At 46.8% G+C, this 19,529-nt stretch overlaps 2 protein-coding genes across 2 annotated transcripts in view; one reads left to right on the top strand and one right to left on the bottom strand.

Annotated features, from left to right (window-relative positions):
* LOC144756465 (ropporin-1-like) overlaps positions 1-12,270 on the top strand; it is a 309,156-nt gene extending 296,886 nt beyond the window's left edge. Inside the window, exons 4-5 of the mRNA XM_078646288.1 lie at positions 2,532-2,693; positions 12,091-12,270. Of these exons, the coding sequence (XP_078502414.1) occupies positions 2,532-2,693; positions 12,091-12,270 (342 nt within the window). The remainder of the gene's footprint in view (positions 1-2,531; positions 2,694-12,090) is intronic.
* The window catches only part of LRRC20 (leucine rich repeat containing 20), a 1,483,106-nt gene that overhangs the window by 299,339 nt on the left and 1,164,238 nt on the right, over positions 1-19,529 (bottom strand). The window lies entirely within an intron of this gene.

The raw sequence follows: 19,529 nt of genomic DNA, 5'->3' as shown, positions 1-19,529 counted from the left end.
TTTCCAGACACTTCTGTGAGGGTGGGGGACTTCAGATATTTTGTTTCTCTCTTTACAAAGGGGGCACCAGGTATAAAAATAGGACCCCAAGACCCATTCTTCAGTACTCTCCCACACGTGTGGATACTACAGAAGAAGGACCACCTGTCACCCTGCTGCTTGAGGCCTGCCCTGTTTGCTGAGAATGAAGACTGGACCTGCCCCCTTCATTCCAGGCTGAAGTGACTCTAAGGGTCAGCTGACTGACCTCCTGTTCTGAGTTACAGGAACACAACATGCTCCAGAGGCCTCTCTACAACTGCTCAGCTGACCTTTTGCAACTGGACATGCTGGAGCCCAGCTGGCCTCTTCTGAAGTTAGTTTCTGATAACTAAGAAGTGCCCCTGAGGTCCTAGACCTTTGGTGTGGCATTAGTTGAGCTTCTCCTAAAGGAAAAGGAGAAATCCCGAAGTGTTGGGGTCTTCCTGAATGGACCAGTTTACGTCAAGAAGTTGCCACCCACATCGACCACCAACATGAAGCTCCAGCGAACATGATGTTTTATGCTACAGCGACTGCCAGCAACAATCGATAACGCGAGATCTGCACTTTGCACATCAACAGCCTGCAGTGACTGCCAGCGCGGATCTCCAGTAACGACCGCCCATACACCCAAATGGATCTTCACGCTACAGGAATGACAATTCGCGACCCCTTGCCTGCTCTTCGCGCTACAGCAACGACCATTCCCAATCCTCTCCCTGCTACTTGTGACCTCCTTCCTCACACAGGAAGCTCTTCACGCTGGACTTTAGAATTAAACTTTTTCAGTGGTACTAACCTGGCCCTTGTACCCAGCCAGCAGAAAGTACGCTGAAAATGATAAAGGGAAAACATGTATTTACTTTGCAGATAAAATATTTCAAGAGAGTGACAACCTCAATTGATTATAAACACCTAGAACTGCCTATGCAATTTTAGAGGAACCTCCAAAGTTGAGTGATTGATATAAAAGATATTGGAAAAAAGTATACAGCAGTAATAGCTGGTGCAGTAGGTTTCTTGAACATCTATACTAATAAGAAAATTGCTATTGAAGACTGAGGTCTAATAAGATAGCAACTTTGTTTGATGGTCAATGCCAGGAATTAAAAAGGAAGATGAGACAGTTGAAACAACAAATGGGTAAAAATTGGAAATTTATGACTCATAACCAATTATAGGGGAGTGAAGGTAGAATATGCTGCACCTTTTCCCCACATTATCCCTCCTTTATCTCCTGCTACCTCGTCACTTTCGCCACCTTCTTTGTTCCCTCTACCTCTCCCGACGCCCAAACTTTGTCCAACTTATCCAGCATCCTGCACATCTGCTTGTGGCTAGCCTTCATTTCCACCAATGCACACTGACGGAACTTCATCTCAGTGATTGCAACCATGAACAAGGTTGTGAACTGCTTCAAGCCTTGCATATTGCCAAATCAACCTTCTTAGCTCTTTTTCCCATCGCTTGTCATGATCCTTCACCCTGGGTCTCCCAGCAGTCCTTTCTCAACATGTGCTTCCAACCCCCAGTGTCTCTGCCTTTGAACCCTGGTGACCCAGTTGCTCCCACCTTCCTCATACCTATCCTGTGTTCCCTAGCTGCCCCTTATGTGGTCCCCAGCAACTTACCTTTAAACCCTGCCTTTGTCCTCATCTCTTTTTCCTGTGCGACTCTTCCCTTTCACACTACCCGACCCTAACCCACCTATTCTACACCGTCTTTTTTTAACCTCTTCTCCCTCATGCCGTAGCGACTAATTCCCCCCCCCCCCCACCACCAATGTCCTTTCTCTATTTTCTCCCCTGGTGGCCCTTTGGTCCTTATTTATCCCTCTGCTATGCTGCTCCCCATCTTACTTATAAAAATGTCCATGGTAGTCTAGTAGCACCATCCTCCTCCTCCTCTGCCCCTCACCACTAGGCTTCGTCACTCTCTGGTTGATCTGTGTGCAACTTCAGACCCCACCAAATCTCCACCCAACCATCAACATGAGTGCATTGATTGTTCGGTCCCCTGGGGGAAACTCGCATGAGACTGTGGTTCACTCATCCAACCTGCACGAAAATAGGGTTTGCTGTACCCTGAGGCATCATCTGCATTCCTGTGTAGGCACTGCTTCGTACTTTCTTGGCAGCACAAGGAAGGCACTTGCTTCCACTCCAGGTCTTTTCAGTTGTTGCTCTCACAAAGTTCTCATGGTTTTATCTGGAGAAAATCATGTAGACTTTGAGGGGTAATTACTACATAAAAAGTAATTTTGATTCAGGTGGAAAGAGCTGTTTGGACCCAAACTGAGATCTGCAGGGCAGAAGTAAGACGGGTGGTCATACTATGCTCTTAAGATTTTTTCTTAACAGAGGCAATTTCCAATTCGGAAACAGTTTCAAACATCACTCATAAGATACCTCAATAGGTGCTTCCACATAGGATGGAAGAGTGGACTCTCCATTCCTTAATAAGCCTTCATCATATGCATTGTTAATACTTGCTCCATATTTTTATTTCAGGTGGGTGGCAGATTGACCATAGTGTCAGAAGAGTTGCTGCAGATGTGGAAGACGCTGAGTCTTCCAGTGGACCTTTTTGACAGCATCATGAATGTCGGACGCCTGGCAGATGAAATTGAATGGCTTAAATTCCTGGCCTTAGCATGCAGTTCTCTTGGAGTTGTAAGTATGAACATCTTTCCAGGTTTACCCATTAACAATCAGCAGTATTTAAAATAGCGTGAACAGCCATTCAGTAATGATTGCAGATTACTAAAAGTTCATGGAAACGTTTTGGTTCAGGAAACATTTTCTGATCTTTCTACTGAATAACCTTCTCAACTAAACTTTTTATTTGTACTGAGATAACCAGTCAAAGTGATCCAATAGGGAAACATGTGCCATAATCTCAGTACAGCAAATTTGGGGAAATCAAGATATTCTACATCACATCACCGACTTTTTGTGACTTTTAACAGTCTGAAAACGCCTAGTAGTAATTATATACAAGACAGTAGAAAAATGTGTGGTACACACTGAACAGCATAACATTGTTCGTTTCTTGCACTTAAATAATAAATCCTGTGGTACTGTGCGGTATTATTTTTACGGCTTCTCAGAATCATCTCAGGATTCAGTATGGCACTATATATGAGCTTTCTGAGAAGAGAATACTAAAAAGATATGCTGTTTAATTGCCTGAATAGGATGTGCACTAATTACCCACCTAGACTAGGGGGCAGATTTACAAGCTCCTTGCGTCACTTTTGCGCTGCCGTTGCGTCACTTTTGTGAAGCAGCATCGGCGTAAAAGTTGCCGGCCATTTACAACGTGATGCAACTAGGGAGATGTGTCACGTTGTAAAGCCCTGCGTCACATTATACCTGCACGAGGTATAATGTATGCAGGGTAGGCGTTCCCATGCGAAAAGCCACATAGAACTGGTGCAGTGAAAGTTACAAGATTTCCCTGCGTCACTCTGCGCCTTCACTGTGTCAAAATTCCTACGCCTGCTCAGACTAGGTGTATGGATTGACGCAGGGCATTTTACATAGGACCTACCTATGTTTTCTGGCGCATTGCTGGAATTGCGTCACTTTTGTGACAAACTCCAACAATGTGTCACCTTTCCTCCAACAGATGCACCAGAATTTCTGACGCATCTATAATTCCTCGCACCATAGTGCACTATATTGTAAATACAGCGCATCCATGGTGGTGCAAGGACATTTGGAGTTGACGCAAGGAAACTGACACATCTATGCAGATGCGTCAGTTCCTTGTAAATCTACCCTAGGTCGATAAGGATATGTTCTCCTGTCTGGAATCTTTCACCCATAGCTCGTGATTTTCATCTGTGTTCGTCTAATTAGCTGAATGGAAGCAAAATAAGACAACATCCAGAATGATTATGCTATCATACGAACGTTTACGACTGGAAAGAGTGTCGAAATAATTTGTGAGGAGGTAGTCACCCTAATTTAGACCTCCATAGGGCACTAAACTGTGCAGGGAATTACAGGTTTACCGCGTGTTGACCTGGCTGGCGGCTGCGATTCAAACCACGTAGTAATGGTCAAGTGGGAAGGCCATTAACAGTCGCAATTGGCAGCTACGCCACTTTAACATCCAAAGTGTTGGAATGCCACAGAGTTCGTGACGCCCTGCCCTGCTCTGCTCCAGGAAACTGGCACTTCAGTTCAACCAGGTCTTGCGTGTTTAAGCCGGCAATCACTGTATGTGGACTTGCCAGGGGTGGATTAACCATTAGGCAAAATAAGCATGTGCTTAGGGCATCAAGGGATGGGGGCACCACAGAAATTTTCCATTGACGGATTTTGGGCCATGTGGTGCAAAACTGTAAATGGTGCAACTGAAATTATAAATAAAGTTAAAATATACAAAAATAAAAAAAAATCCATTATACTGTAACTTTTGTTTTACGTTTTTGTATTGTTTGCATTTTGAATTAGATATATATGGGGGAACCAAAATCTGTTAAGTGCTTAGGGCCTCTAAAGGTCTTATTCTGGCCCTAGGCCCTGTGGACTGAAAGTGGGGGTAAGGGGACCTACAAAAGCAAAGAGATGGATAATAATAACAACACTCACACTACTGGAACATATTCTGTCTACCCAGCACAGTCCACACATAGGGGCCCATTAGGATGGCGGGCGGACTTTGTCTGCCCGCCATCCCGACGTAAAACGGGACCGCCAGCCATAAGGGGAAATGGGAAATCTTAATGTTATCATTCTAACAGGGGGGGCTATCTGCACCTGACTTTGCACTAAACTTTTTGGGGCAGATTTACAAGCCCTGTGCGCCTCTTTTGCGTCATTTTTAACATGGGAAAAGTGACGCAAAAGTGGTACAAGGGGCTTGTAAATCTGCCCCTTTGTGTGCATGAACTGGCACACTACATTCACTACTTTTTCTTCTCCACACAATTTCAACCACATACTGCAGTGGAGGCTGGTTCCATATGACCACGGTGTCTAATAACTACTACTGAATCTCCAGCTAGCTGATCCACTGGCGTAATTGACACAGCAAAATTCATGATATGAGCATTGGACAGCCCTCCAGGGTAGAGTGAAGTCTGGAAAAATATATGCACCGAGCTTGCTATTTGCACTTACCCTACCTATCGCCGACACTGGACTTGAAAGCATCCCAACAGCTTCGGTCATCGCCAATGAACACATTAAGTCACACATAGTCAAACTATCCTTTTCTTGAGAGGCAGTAAATGAACTGGAGAGTCATACACCCCTAGATGTCTTCCTGTACTACAGAATCCAGGAGACTTCCCCAGACAATAAGCACACTCTTCCTAGCTTCCTTGTTGACATTTAGCCCATTAGACAAAATAATGCATCTCTTTCACTGAAGATGTTAATTTCTAGAATATATACAGCAGTGCAACCAGAGACCCCAATATGCTCCTCCTCAGCAAGGCAAAAATGGGTGTGCGACATACACCCATCACTGACTGATAAACAATTGATTTTTGTCAGAACTGTCACCCTTGGGGTGGTCCTCCGCCAAACTTTTAGCCTTCACTCCCCACTATTTTTGCTGATCTCGTCTTTGCTGGCCTTATGACACTGGGCACTTTATTCCTGCTAACCAGTGCTAACATGCATGTGCTCACTCCTTAAAACATGGTAACATTGCTTATACCCAATTGGCATATTTAACTGACTTGTAAGTCCCCAGTAAAGTGGCACTACCAGTGCCCAGGGCCTTTAAATTAAATACTACTAGTGGGCCTGCAGCACTGATCGTGCCCCCACTTAAGTAGTCCTTTAAAAATGTGTCAGGCCTGTCATCGCAGCATGTGTGTGCAGTTTGAAACTGCTATTTCAACCTGGCAAAACTACCCTTTTGCCAGGCTCACCCCTTCCTTTTTAGTACATGCAAGTCACTCCTATGGTAGGCCATGGACAGCCCAGAGGGCAAGGAGCAATGTATCTCAAAAGTAGGACATGTACTTCTAAGTTTTACATGTCCTGGTAGTAAAAGACGCTTACATTAATTTTTCACTACAGCGATGTCCTACCACTCCCGTAGGATAACATTAGAGTTACCTTATTACAGTTATTAAGCTGTAGTTTCCAAATGGGAACAGGTAAACTAGTTCACGTCCGGTGTCTCTGGAATTGTAATGAAAAATCCTAACTTATTATTGTTAGACCTGACACCTTTTGGCGTGGTTTTCCCCCATCTTTTGGCCTCTGACTCATGTGTTTTGATGCTGTGCTGGATTTCGTTTTTGCTGATTTAGATGCTTTGGACACTCTGCCACTGCTGATCAGTGTCAGAGTGTAAGTGCTCCCTCTGTAAATTGCCATATCAATTGAATATACCTGATTGGCATATTTGTATCACCATGGAGTCCCTAGTAAAGTGCACTGTGTGTGCCAGGGCTGGTGATGACAGATGCTACTAGTGGGCCTGCAGCGCAGATTGCGCCACCCACATGAGTAGCTTTAAAATGGTGACTCGGGCCTGCCAGCGCAGGGCCTGTGTGCAGTCAGAGACTGCCTGTCCCCCTGGCCAGTGTGTCCACTGGCTGGGCCTAACCCTTCCCTGTCTGTGCACATCAGTCACCCCTATGGAAGGCTCAAGGTACCCCCCTGGGCAGGGTGCAGTGTATGGATAAGGTAGAGCATGTACTAGTGCAGGTCACATGCTCTGGTAGTGGGCTGCAGCCATTTTATGTGCTCACTGCTGTAAGGCTATCTTGCTCCATAGAGTAACATGGAGAAGGCTGGGCCCATGTGATACCAGCCTATCTTCCCATAGGAACAAGATGGGACATAAGTGAAAGATATCCCTGAACTCAGAATTTAATGACACATCTTTTAGTGAAGGGTGTTTTTAAATCCTGTAATGGAGAATAGCACTTTTAGAAAGTGGCTGTTCTCTTGTCTAAACCTTTCTGTGTGCCTGGGTTTGTGGAATGCCTGTCTGGCCTGGGTGTGACAGGGGGGCTGCAGAGCCCCCGGAGGAGAGGGTCGGAGCCAGCCCGGGGATGAAAGGGCACATCTGCTGCCCGGGAGGTGGGAGGAAGAAAAGTCTGATAGTGCTGGGCTGTGCCTGCCTGCCCCCCCATGCTAGCTCCCTCCTGCCGGCCAACTGACACCTCTGGCCTTGAAGCTGACAGGAAGAAGAAAACCAGAGACACCTCAGTGCTCCGCAACCCCCAGAACTGGTTTAGACTGGACTCAGGGCTGCTTGCACAAAGACTTCAAAGGACTTCAAAGACTTTGAGGGGTATAAGGAAAGGACCCCTGACTACAGAAGTTTAGATTCTGAAATTCTACAATCAAGGAGGAACCTCTGCTGGAAGAAGGACTGCTGGGGAACTAAAGGAAGACTGCCTTGCTGTGTGCTCTAAGGGCTGACCTGTTCTGCTGTCTAACTGGAAGCTGAGGAGGAGAAAGGGACTTTGTTGTGTGCTGTGACCCTGCCTGCTTGAAACTGCCAAGACTTTGCTGTGTGCTGTGTCTGCAACTTGAATCTCCAAGGGCCTGAGAAGAGCTGGCCCCCTGTCTGCAACCCAGGGACATAAAGGTTGCCCAAGGACTACAAGACCCTGCTGTGCCCCCCCCGAAGCTGCTGTGTGGCGAGGAGATCGTGAAACCCTGTAGTTTGCCTGCTTAGCGCATGGGCTGCTCTCTAATCTGCTTGAGAGCGCCGCGCTGACCCAGCCTGCTGCGTGGCCAAGATCGGCGTGTTCATCGACACGCGGGTGTGGGGCTGGCCGGAGACTTGTGGGCCTTCCCAGTGCAAGGCGCACTGAACTGAAAACAACTGCCAGCCGTGTCACCGCCTCTGCCCGGGGGGCCAGGAATACCCCCCCAAGATCGCCGATCGTTGGGGAGCTGAAGCGGCGAAGAACGAAGCCGCAGCGCTCCCATTGGCTGAGGGAGCCAAGCCCCCTCACTAACGCCGCGACGGGATTGGCCCGTGCGGCGCAGCGTGATTGGTGGTGTGGGGCCGTGATTGGCCGAAGGAGCGGAGCGTCATCATTTGCCTGTCCCGGGAGCCGCTCTGCCGTTGGCTGACTCCCGGGCGTGTGTGGAGGCTCGTCCTCGGTGCCGCGACCTGATTGGCCCAGCGGAGGAGCTGCTGCGGAGACCCCGGAATTGCCGTGCGATACGCGGCGGGACCGGGAAAGACAGACCCGACCTCGCCGAGGGATTGTGGAAGTGCCCCAGCCCCCGGCCTGCCGTCTCTGCTCCCCGCCGCTCCCTGGAAGACTGAGAGCGGAGCGGAGAGCTGGCTGAGGCGGCCGGCCCTGAGCGTAAGTGAGCGCTGTGGGGCGAGGCGCGCCTGAGGCCGGAAAGGCGTGCCGTGTGGAAGGAAAGGAATCCCAGCATTCGGGTGAGACGCGCCAATAGCGCGAAGGGCCCCTGGCTATAGGGGTTGATTCCCTCGGATAATTCTATCGTTTGGCATTGTTTTCCTTGCTCGTTTTTAGAGCTAATTGAGTAGAAATCAGTGGCATTATTTTTAACTACTGATTTGAGAGACTTGAGACTGTTTTTGTTCTGAGAACTGCCTATTTACAAGTACCATCATAAAGATTAAGTGCAACCCTTAAGATAGAATGCACCATTTTTCTAAAGAAGTGATTATCATGCAACTGCTTCATTTACTTGCTGAAACCAGATAAAGCTATATATTTTTATAAAATATACTTACCTGTGTGGTCTCAGTTTGTGGTGGATTGGGGATTATTGTTGTGTTAAGTGCCAATGTTATCCACATTGCCTCTGTTTAGCCTAGACTGCTCGCGCCATGCTACCTAGAGGGTGAGCAGGGGTTATCTCAGAGGGTTATTCCTTCACCCTGACTAGAAGCAAGGGTCCCTACTTGGTCTAAGGTACTTACCTCTGCCAACTAGAGACCCCCGGTTCTAGCAATTATGAAGCCGGATATTAAATTACAATATTGAAAATGACACTTTTAGAAATTTGGCATTTTCCTACCTTTGCCAATAAAGTGGCTGCATCCTCTCTCTGGGTCATGTGACTGGGTGTAGTTGACAGTTGGGCTTTGGGTATTCCTCCTAGACAGCCACACAGAATATGAAGCTTAGTTGTGCCTGGATCAGCTATCACTGGCAGGATGGGAGGGAGAAGCTGGGCACAGCCCTACTTACACTTGAATAGGGTGTCTCCTGCCTCCACACAAAGGCCTGCACACCCCGTGCAGGTAGCCCAGGGCCAGGGCAGGCAGGGCATCTGTGCACTTCAAAGGGAAGCCTTTAAAAGCTTCTCCTCTACTTGAAAAGCAGAACTTGGTATAAATATTGGACCTCAAACTTCAACCCTTCATTACACTTCTGGACCTGTGACTATTCTGCCAGAAAGAAAGACTGATGTGCTGCTGAAAGGACAACCACTCTGCTGGACTGCTGCCTTTTTGCCTGTTGCCCTCTTGCCTCGGTGACACTGACTGGACCTGCTTCTCTTGAACCCAGAACCCCGGGTGACTCGAAGGCCTAGTTGGCTGGCCTTCTGAATTGAAGCCTCAGGGACCCAACAGGTGTCCAACACCTTGCACCTGAAACTGGACTCTGCCATCTGTGAATCTACCCTGCCAAGTGGTGCCACCCCAGACCTTGGAAGTGGCCTAAGGTGCTTGCCAATCTCAATGGATCCAACAGAACCGATGTATCTCCTCTGCTTTGCAATCCCGAGCAGATCTAATGCATCAACACTGCTGCATGGATCGGAGCCACTGCCAAGACCTGCACCGCAGCCCATGCCCATTTCAGATCTACCTCTGTGTGATGCATCCTTGGTGCAAGGTCTTGTATCTCTCATCAACTGCAGCCTCAACAATGACACCAGGTTCAACATTGCAGCCTTTCAGCTCCTAGGAACTAACGCATCACCCTGACTGCTGATTGCATCCCCTACCCGGGCTTTGCTTCGCAAGCCCTCACCAACAGGATCTTTGATGACAACGCAGGACCTTGCACTGCAACCCCACCGCACCTCGAGGCAGACACATCACTTTGGCCTCATGACACATCTTTGACACCAATCCTAGCAAAGCTCTGCAAACCAGAATCTAAGGTACTCTGTTCAGAAGACATAATTGGGTTCCCTGTAGCCTGCCCGTTCTCAATTGCCGTAGGCTTGAATTTGTGACTATGTCCGCTATGGAGTGACCAGATATCCACATGTGGCATTTTGTAATTTTGGTGCAATTCTTACTAAAATCTTAAAAATGTAATATCTGTGATTCTATTGATTGTTTTTTGTTGTTTTGTTCTTGTTTTATTTATTCAAAATTACTCTATTTTTCTAACTTGTTGTGGGATCCCTTTGTGCAGGGGCGGCTCCTCTAATAGGCCGGAGGAGTGTCGCCCCACTGCTTTCTCACAGTGAGAGTAGAACAAACATAAAATGGTAATGACTTTCAGTTATTACCATTTTATGTTTGGTTGCAGGCAGGCAGGTGGGCCAGGCTGATCTGCGAGCAGCCAGGGCAGGGGTGGAGTGGTGTGCTCACTCCTGAGGGTGCAATGACTGTTTAGTCGGCCCTCTGGGCCTGCCCCAACCAGTCATGCACACTCTGATCTTCTCCCTGCGGACTGCAACGCAGGCTGAATGGAGAACATGGCCCCCCAATAAACCCCTGGCTGGGCCGCGTCCCCGCCAATCACAACGCTCCTTGCAGCGTTGTGATTGGCTTAGGGTAGGGTCCGGAGGGGGCCTGGCTGCCTGCTTCCTGTGCCTGCAGGAGGTAGGAGAGCAGGAGCAGGAGCCGAGAAGACATGGGGCCCGGCCGGCAGAATGGTAAGACTTTTTTTTTGTTTGTTAAATTAAACCCCCCTCCCTGAGTGACCCCCCCACCCCCGAGAGACATGCCTGCCGCAACTGCTTTTGTGGTGCATTTTCACTGTGCTACGGTTTGAAGTGCTGCACAAATACTTTACACATTGCCTCTAAGTTAAGCCTGACTGCTCTGTGCCAAGCTACCAGGGGAGTGAGCATAGGACAATTTAGGGTTTTCTTGTGCTTTACCCTGACAAGGATGTGGTTGCTGCTTGACCAGGGATCACACTCCAGTCAACCAACAACCCAATTTTTTACAGTGTTCTGCTGCAAACAGGCAGATGCTTTGTTTTCAACTATAGACTCAGGTTACTATTTTAAGTTTCTTCAAGGAATGTATTATACCCCCGAATCCTTGCATACGATGGGCCTTCCTACATGTGTTGTTGTGCTTCCCAGAAGTGTATAATTAATTGAAAGAAGCTCCGAATGTAATCTCCGAAATATCAGGTTGTGCTATCCCACCCAACCCAGCTGGTAGAGTTACATGGTCATATAGGTAGACTTTCCTACACTGTATAGGAAGGTCATCCTGTTGTTACTGCTAGCAATGAGAATGGTTGCAGTTTACTGGGTGCTCTATCACTGAACATTCCAGGTGCCTATATCAGAGTATTAAATAAATGAATGATCTGTTAGTCAGTACTTGTCTAGGACGAGTTACTCTGTGATCAATGATACAAAAAGCACATGAGGGTCACATAACGAAAATCTGTGACTCAGGTAAAATCTGACCCATGTTCTGCTTTTGGACGTAGACGGATGTCTTGCAGTACATGAGAAATCTATGCCATTATCAGATAAAAGATGAATGAAGCACTCTGGGGCATATTAGCAAGAACATCGTTAAAATTATCGGCATTTTAGCCGCTAAAATGGCAATAATGGGCTTGCTAATATGCGTTATAGAATTCCAATAGAAGCCCAGGTTAGATGTGCAGGACATCTAACCTGGGCTTCCATTGGAATTCTATAACGCATATTAGCAAGCCCATTATCGCCGTTTTAGCGGCAGTTTCCTGCCTCTAAAACGGGGATCATTTTAACGAGGTTCTTGCTAATATGCCCCTTTGTTAGCAGGTGCTCTGAATGATAGCTCATGGTGTGTCTGTTGCACAAACATTGAATGTGGACAATGACATTCTCTTGAGTGTTCCAGGCAATGTTACAAAACAGTACAGCAACGTCATGCCCTGTGAATTTATTTCCTCAACAGACTATCGCCAAAACTTTGAAGATTGCATGTGAAATTTTATCTTCCGACCATGAGTGTGGCCCCCCTCGGATTCCCTTCAGCACCTTCCAGTTTCTCTACACTTTCTTAGCTGATGTGGACGGAGAGGTCTCAGGATCACAAGTAAACCGAATGCTTTCATATATCCAACAAGAGGTGTAAGTAGTATTTATATTCTGTTATTTGAACTACTCTCTCGAATAGAACAGCAGTGTGTTAGTCCTCACCAGTGATGGTATAAGTAGACCTTAGTAAAGTTAAAAATTCACAAAATGTCACATTGGTTTGAACGAGTCTTTTGCAGTATCTTGCTTTACACTGGGTATGCCATATCGTGAACATTTTACGTGAAATACAGGCAGCCCATTTCAAGTCATTTCTGTACTTTTCCATAATTTTATCAACACTTTGTAAATAAAATCTCGGTTTCGCGTAGTTAATAAGCAGAATAGGAATCTTTAAACAGCTATTAACAACAATCTGCAAAGGGGCAGAGCTGGCAATGTGCTAACAGTAATGCAGTTAACCTTCAAAAGATGGTATTGTTGTGACCCTTTGATATGGAATATCCATTTGCAAAGTGTCAATGACCTTCATATTATTTACTTCTAATTGATCAGCAGACATCAAGCAATTGTTTTTTTCTGCAACACACACCTACCATAGAAAGTGATCACACGTACTCGATAGTTTGTACTCGCTCAACCATGTTCATTCATCACAGGAAAAAATCAAAGCTGCAAAACAGTACTATAGTGAGCCACCGGATCCCATGAATCTTGTTGTAAAGGCTGCTCTGACTCATAGTCATTTTATTTACAATACGTTATTTAAACTGTACTAGAATAATACAGTGGCCGAAGGCAAATATGAAACAGAAACCACCTCCCCACTAGTGGAAAGCTTCTACCCAGGCACTTTTCTCCATATCATTACAGACACTGTTTTCAATCCTGGGCTTTCTTGTTACAACCGAATTCATTCTGGGTGTTGTAGCCTTGCTTAGTTTTCATTGAGATCATTAGACCTGAAATCAAGGATTTGAAATTTAAATGCCCAGGACTGGAAACAGTCTGGAGTGAGATGGTCACACTACTTTATGAGGCTATACCTTGCCTCTTTCACTTTCACTCTGGTGCTTCTGCAGGTTTTCATCTGCCGTCTTGAGTCTACTTCATAACACCACGATTTCCCTTATCCAGAAATGTAAGGTGGAGGATCACATTACTCAATAGAAGGCGGTGCCCCAGGCATGCCATCAGACAAAGGCTCTGTGCCCATCTTTTTAGGGCTCGGACTCCTCCCCAGTGAAACGGGGAGGAGTTTCGAGAACTAATGTTAAAGGAGAAAAAAAAGAAGTATCTCCTAGGGCCTTGGTGAGAGGAATTCCACACATTCCTTAGGGTTTTCTGTCATCTGGCCAGTGATTCGTCTTCCTTGTGTTTTCGTTTTAATAGGCTTGAAGTGATAGGGTAAATGTAGTTTTGTTCCGCCATTTTGGGCATATTTCGTTCGTGCTCGCGCAAAGAAGTACATAAATTATAATTAGGAGCTGTCAGGGTGCCTCCGTTAGTGAATCCAGATGGCCGGGCGCGTTCACAATTCTGCAGCGCTCAGCGCGCAGCTTCCTTGTTTTGTTAGGCACGGTGAGATTAAGTGATTTGTCCAGAATCACGGATGTTGAGCGTCGTTGCCGAGACACGAACCCCGTTCTTGTTTTGAATGGGACGAGCAATTAGAGGGTGGAATATTATTGTGATCTTAACGAGGCTCGTTAGAGCTAAGGAGCTGCAGGGGGTGCCGTGTGTACGGGGGTAGATAAATGGGCACCACTGGAATATACACGCCGGGATAAAAGCCCCCTGGCTGAGGCAGTTTACACATGACTTGCACGTACTTTCACTTCATTCTGCCCATCTGAGCATTAATAGTGTCGGGGAAGAAAGGAGAGATGAGATCATTTGGAAGCTGCCTCCCGGAGCCGGCGACCCCGGTGTCTGCGTGCGCGCGGCAGACCCCGGGGTGGCAGAGGGCACCGCTCTGCCCCTGCTGGGAGCTCGCAGGCGCCCCTGCACTCAGCACAGGACACCCCTCCCCGCTGTTTGGTTTAACCCGTTGGTGTCCCGCGCCGCCCATGCCCTTTTTGGCCACCAGTGGGGCTGACAGTGTTGATCTTAGCGTGATGTCTCTTTCCAGCTCTGTCAGCTGGCAGTGCCGTGTGTCTGTGCGCGCTACGCCGACGCCTCTCCCAGCGCTCAGCCCTCACTCCAGCTCAGCTCAGAGTTACACTTTTAGTTTGTTTTAGCCGCTGCTGCTGGAGTTGTTTTCGTTGCATACGTGCAGCCAGCTCCAGCGTCTCGGCGTTTAAGGACCGGCGGCTTAGAATCGGGCTGAGACGACTCTAGCGGAGGCAGAGACTTCATAGCACGCAAATAGTTACATGTGGATGAAGTGTGGCTAGCAGACACGTGCACACCTTCTTTATAAACACCCCAGATCTTTCCATCACACACAGTACCCATACCGCACACATTCAGAATCAGGTACGCATGCACCCCTCCCCCCCACACACACACACACATACAAAGGGAGACCCACACATGCGCACACAAACAGAAACATACAAAAACACAGCCACACACTGGCCCACACAGGTGTCCACAAATACGCAAACATCGACACTGTAACAACTCAGGCAAACACATCCACCCCCACGCACACAGATGCCCACACATGCCGAAACTCACAGACGCAGAAATGTAGGCACACACAAACACGCTGACAGACACACAAGCCCTTAACACAAGGGGGCCGATAAACATAAACACACGGAGCCAAACAAACATGCATCCACACGCAAACCCGACAACCACCCACACAAACGGTCAGACACACACAAACACGTGCCCTACACAGTCTGACTGCCCGCTTGACTTCGCTGCCATGCAACTCTTTTTGCCAGGAGGTATGCCGCTTGTAAGCAGACTTAATCAGCCGCTCGGGCCGGCAGCCCTTTGTCGGGTTTCTGTGGCTGTGGGGGTGTGATGTGCAGAGATTTGCACGGGTCAGGAGCGCCTTTCCAGCTGCACCGTGTATACATACACCACACACACATAACGCACACACAAACCACACACCTCAGTCTCTCAACACCACACACTTGTCACCACTCAACACAACACACTCACCACCACACTCACTCCCCAGGCTCACCCCCACAGACTCACCACCACACACTCACCAGCACACAGAAAACAACACACACAACAACACACCCCCAGCCGTCAATTAATGCTTTCACCATGCACAAACACCAACAACCATCATCCATCTGTGCACGCTTTTACCAAGCACACACCCACCAGCCGTCAGTGCACCCTTCCACCAGGCACACACACCTCCAGCCGGCAGTGCACTTTTCCACCAAGCAATCGCAGTATGGTACACTTTACTTTTAAACATATTCATATAAAGCACAGCATGCCACCATTGGTAAAATTACAATTCAACAAACATACTTCCACTACACACCACATGCAGACACTCCATAACACATGGCAAAAAGACATTGGCATTTACAATGCCATTAGCTCAAACTCAAATAAATCCGAGCCCGATTGCATTTCTAATGCTTGTTTATCTACTGTCATCACACAACTGTAGTGCATTTTATTTATTTATCAGTGTTTTACTAAAACGTAATCTTTTCATTGTTTCTATGGGTGGAATTGAGGTTACTGAGGAGTGGTTCCAGACCACTATTGTCCGAATATTTTCTGACATAAATAACATGCACTAAATAATTTTAACTAAAATATCACTCCATCTGGGTTCATAAGCCATTCAGCGCCAAGACACCCCTGGGTATTCGTGCGCTCAACAAATTTCATTAACATTAACATTAACATAAAAAAGAAAATCTACTACACCCAACGGGACAATATCAGTGTAAACAATATTTAGGAAAATAATGCTTATGCCAAACAATATTTCAGTATGCAATATTATGACCTATAGCCGGTTACGAGCTGTGGGTTTAAAGCTGATCCAGCATTGGGCAAACCTCCTACCATTGATTCTGCAATAGGTCTTTTCTTCATCAAATGTGAGGGAAGGGAGTCAAACATATCCAAGTAACAGTGTCATTAATCTGGCCCCATAATAAGAACTAGGAATCAGACCATAAAGTTAAAAGGTTTTATTATAAGTTACTAGTCAGAATAATGTAAATTAATCTCAATACCATGCTGTTGAGCTACAGGCCAACAAAGGGATAGCCAAACCTCCTAAAGAAGTCCAGGTGTGTCAGCATGAGACAAACAAGAAGTTTAGTCACAGCAATACAGAAAATTAACAGAAGAATCTGGTGCTCAAAGAAGAGTCTCTGATCCTCCCTCTTAAACATGATTAATGCTTAAAGGCATTTCATTTAGAGTATAAACCATCAAGGGTGATTAAATCTAAAGGGGTCTCAAAAAGTTGGGAAAATCCTGAAAAACAGAAAAATGTGAAAAAGTTTCAACATTTAAAAAGTAGTCTAGGGATAGGGAAATAAGTGTTAGCCTAAGCCACACTCAGCAAAGAATCAAAGGAGAAAGCATAGAGGTCTGTACCTCTCAAACTCCAAAGGGGAAAGTGCCATCATCAACCTGTGAGTACACCAGTTAATATCACACAAATCTTCTCGGTTCACACCATCAGATGCTCCATCGTCCTTTCCATTCTCACATTGTGAGCTGCAACATTAGCGGATTCTCCAAGACCAGTCCTGTGAACAATATCGACCTTGGGTGCCTGCAACTACTTGACAAATTACTAAATAGGAACTGTAAATTAATGCTCTGGCTCTCCATGTTCTTTGTCAAGGTCCTCTTCCCAGGCTCTCTATCACTAGTAAAGTGTTACATCTAACTCTCGGCCTAACAAACCATGTGAATGTTCGTGCAAGGAAATGACATGTTGAAATGGAAAAGCAGTATTTTATGCAGAAAGACAAATAGGCCTACTCATGTCAATATTTAAAGCATTATTCAATAGTGCACATTAATACTTTTCATTTGTGCACATATAACTACAAATAAATGAAAAAGGGTCAACACGCAAATTCATAACTAGATTCATGTTTCGGTTTAAGAAAATGTAATATAACTTTGAATACATGAGTATAAATGTGACTAAGAACTACAACATAAATTTGAATATGAAAACATTAGTGCACGTTTAAATGAATCTTTTTTGTGTCTGAAGTAAATATATATTAATAGTATGAGGATGGTTTTATCCAATCTCTAAAGACTGCATTGCATTTTAATAAGGTTAAGGCACATAGAGTATATGAATTTTTTTGTACTACAGTGAATGCACTTCAGTACTCAATTTAACTGCAACACTTTACATTAATAATGTTAGGACACACAAAATATGTAGTGCTAAGTGCACATATATATATTGCATATTTGTGGCGTGTTCCTCAGAAGGGTGGATGAGAGAGCAGTGTAAACAGTGAAGCTCAGCGATTTAACTGAGGGAGATTCGAGAAGCTATTCACTCGTGCTCGCTCACATGACTCAGATATATCTGGACGGAGGACTCAGACAGAGAAGGCATACCTTCCCCTGTTCCTGCTCTCAGTGCTACAAACGCCTATGGCTCCTGCCCGCAGCTCCTATTGCTTCTCCGCTCCGGCTGTCTAATGGTGGTGGCATGTGAGCCACAAGCACAGGCCTGCTCCCTTGGCCTCTGCTGGACTTTTAGTGGAGCAGGAGCCGAGTGGGGGTGAGGCTGCACTGCAGGGGAGCGGCAGCCGTAGTGGACTGGAACCATGCCGGAGCATTTCGGGACTGCCCGGCAGAGAGGTGAGAAAGCGCTGTAGCTATGAGCTGTTCCATTCCAGCTGGGCCTAGGACGGAGGGAGCAGGGTGCATGGAGTCAAGCCAGTGGCAGCAAGGGAGGGCATTGACAGTGGAGCCATTGAATTTGGTTGAGCCCCTTGGTCGTGAGCTCCCGCCCCCCTAGCTTATGCCCTTCAGTCAAAATCCACTTCAGCACCTTCCAGTACTGCCTGGGCCCTCCCCTCACTCCAACTCAAATGGACGAACATCTCCAGCAGCAATGCCAAAAGACCAGAAGGCCTAGAGAAGGGCTAGCTTGATCTATGGAGGGCCATGGAGGCCCACAGCCCCTGCGAAGAGTTACAGGGAGGCCTTAGCAGAGCCTCAGAAGATTATCCACAGCATTTGCACATGCTCACATGCAAGAAGATGAAAGGGAAGGCACAGGGGGAAAGACACAAATAGCAAGAGAGACTGATGATGTGGACCAGCACCATAGCGTTCACTAGCTACACCACTATCCCTCACCAGTCCCAAGATCTAAACCAGTTTTAACCAATATCAACATCAATCAGCCACATACCCCCTTCCAGTTACACACCCTTCTCGTCTGGAAAGTGGGTAGACTGCCAGCATTCACGCCAATTCTCTACAGCTAGCTAACAGCTACAGTTACGGCCCCTGGCTGGGGTTCAGTGAGTCACTCAAGCGTACCAAATAAGCTCCCTGAAGAGTACCCAGAGGCATATCCATGGCGGAAGAGATGAAGGCAGGTGTATAATATCGTGAAGCCGAGAACTTGCTTTGTGGTGGGTTGTTTAGTTGTCCGCAGGGTGTTCCTACAAAGGAGGTCAGCGGCAATGGTGATGAGGAGCAAGTGGAGGTACCAAACAAGAAACCAAACAAGAATCGGGGGCCTGAGATGGACAACGAGTACCCCGAGAGGATGGGAGTTTGCGGGGAATCAGGAACCTTAGGCCCGCCAGGCACATGATTGTGCTGTACATCCCATAGGTTAGTTAAGGTCAGAAAATGGAGCACAAACAAAAGCCTTAGACCAAGACGCTGACTGAGTATTTCCCCATAACATCAAAGAGAAACCCTGCCCTTACAATTGGGGAGGGCTCTCATTAAGCCCGCCAACCTCCCCGTTCAAGACAGGTTTTGGTGACTGTGAGAACTTAACCTCAAGCGTGGCTAGACAGAGCGATGCAACAAAAGGACAGACTGCCCCAAACTCTAAACGGAATGAAGCATTTATCATTGAGTTGTCCTCCACCTCAATGGACTGCCCGGGAAGCAGAGATGCTGCAAACCCACATCAGTAGCAACAAACAGCAAAGGCACACCACATAGGTAAATGCCAAAGACGCAGAGGAGGAACAGACGGACAATGCCTCAATGAACTTAGGGCGAAAATAAGGCTAAGGAAAAGGCAACAGACACACAGAAAGATCCATGCAAGGAGTTGGGGACAGCACCCCTATGCCCTGTCACAGCACACAGGGGAGCAAACATCAAAGGTAGAAGAAGCAGCAAACAAAGGGGCATATTACCAACAACTAGCGATAATTATCGCTATGTTGGCTT

The sequence above is a fragment of the Lissotriton helveticus genome, chromosome 5_1 (assembly GCF_964261635.1).
Source record: "Lissotriton helveticus chromosome 5_1, aLisHel1.1, whole genome shotgun sequence".
In the NCBI taxonomy this organism is placed as follows: Eukaryota; Metazoa; Chordata; class Amphibia; order Caudata; family Salamandridae; genus Lissotriton; species Lissotriton helveticus.
Note: the sequence above shows the minus strand (reverse complement) of the source record. Positions and strands in the feature narration are given on the sequence as shown.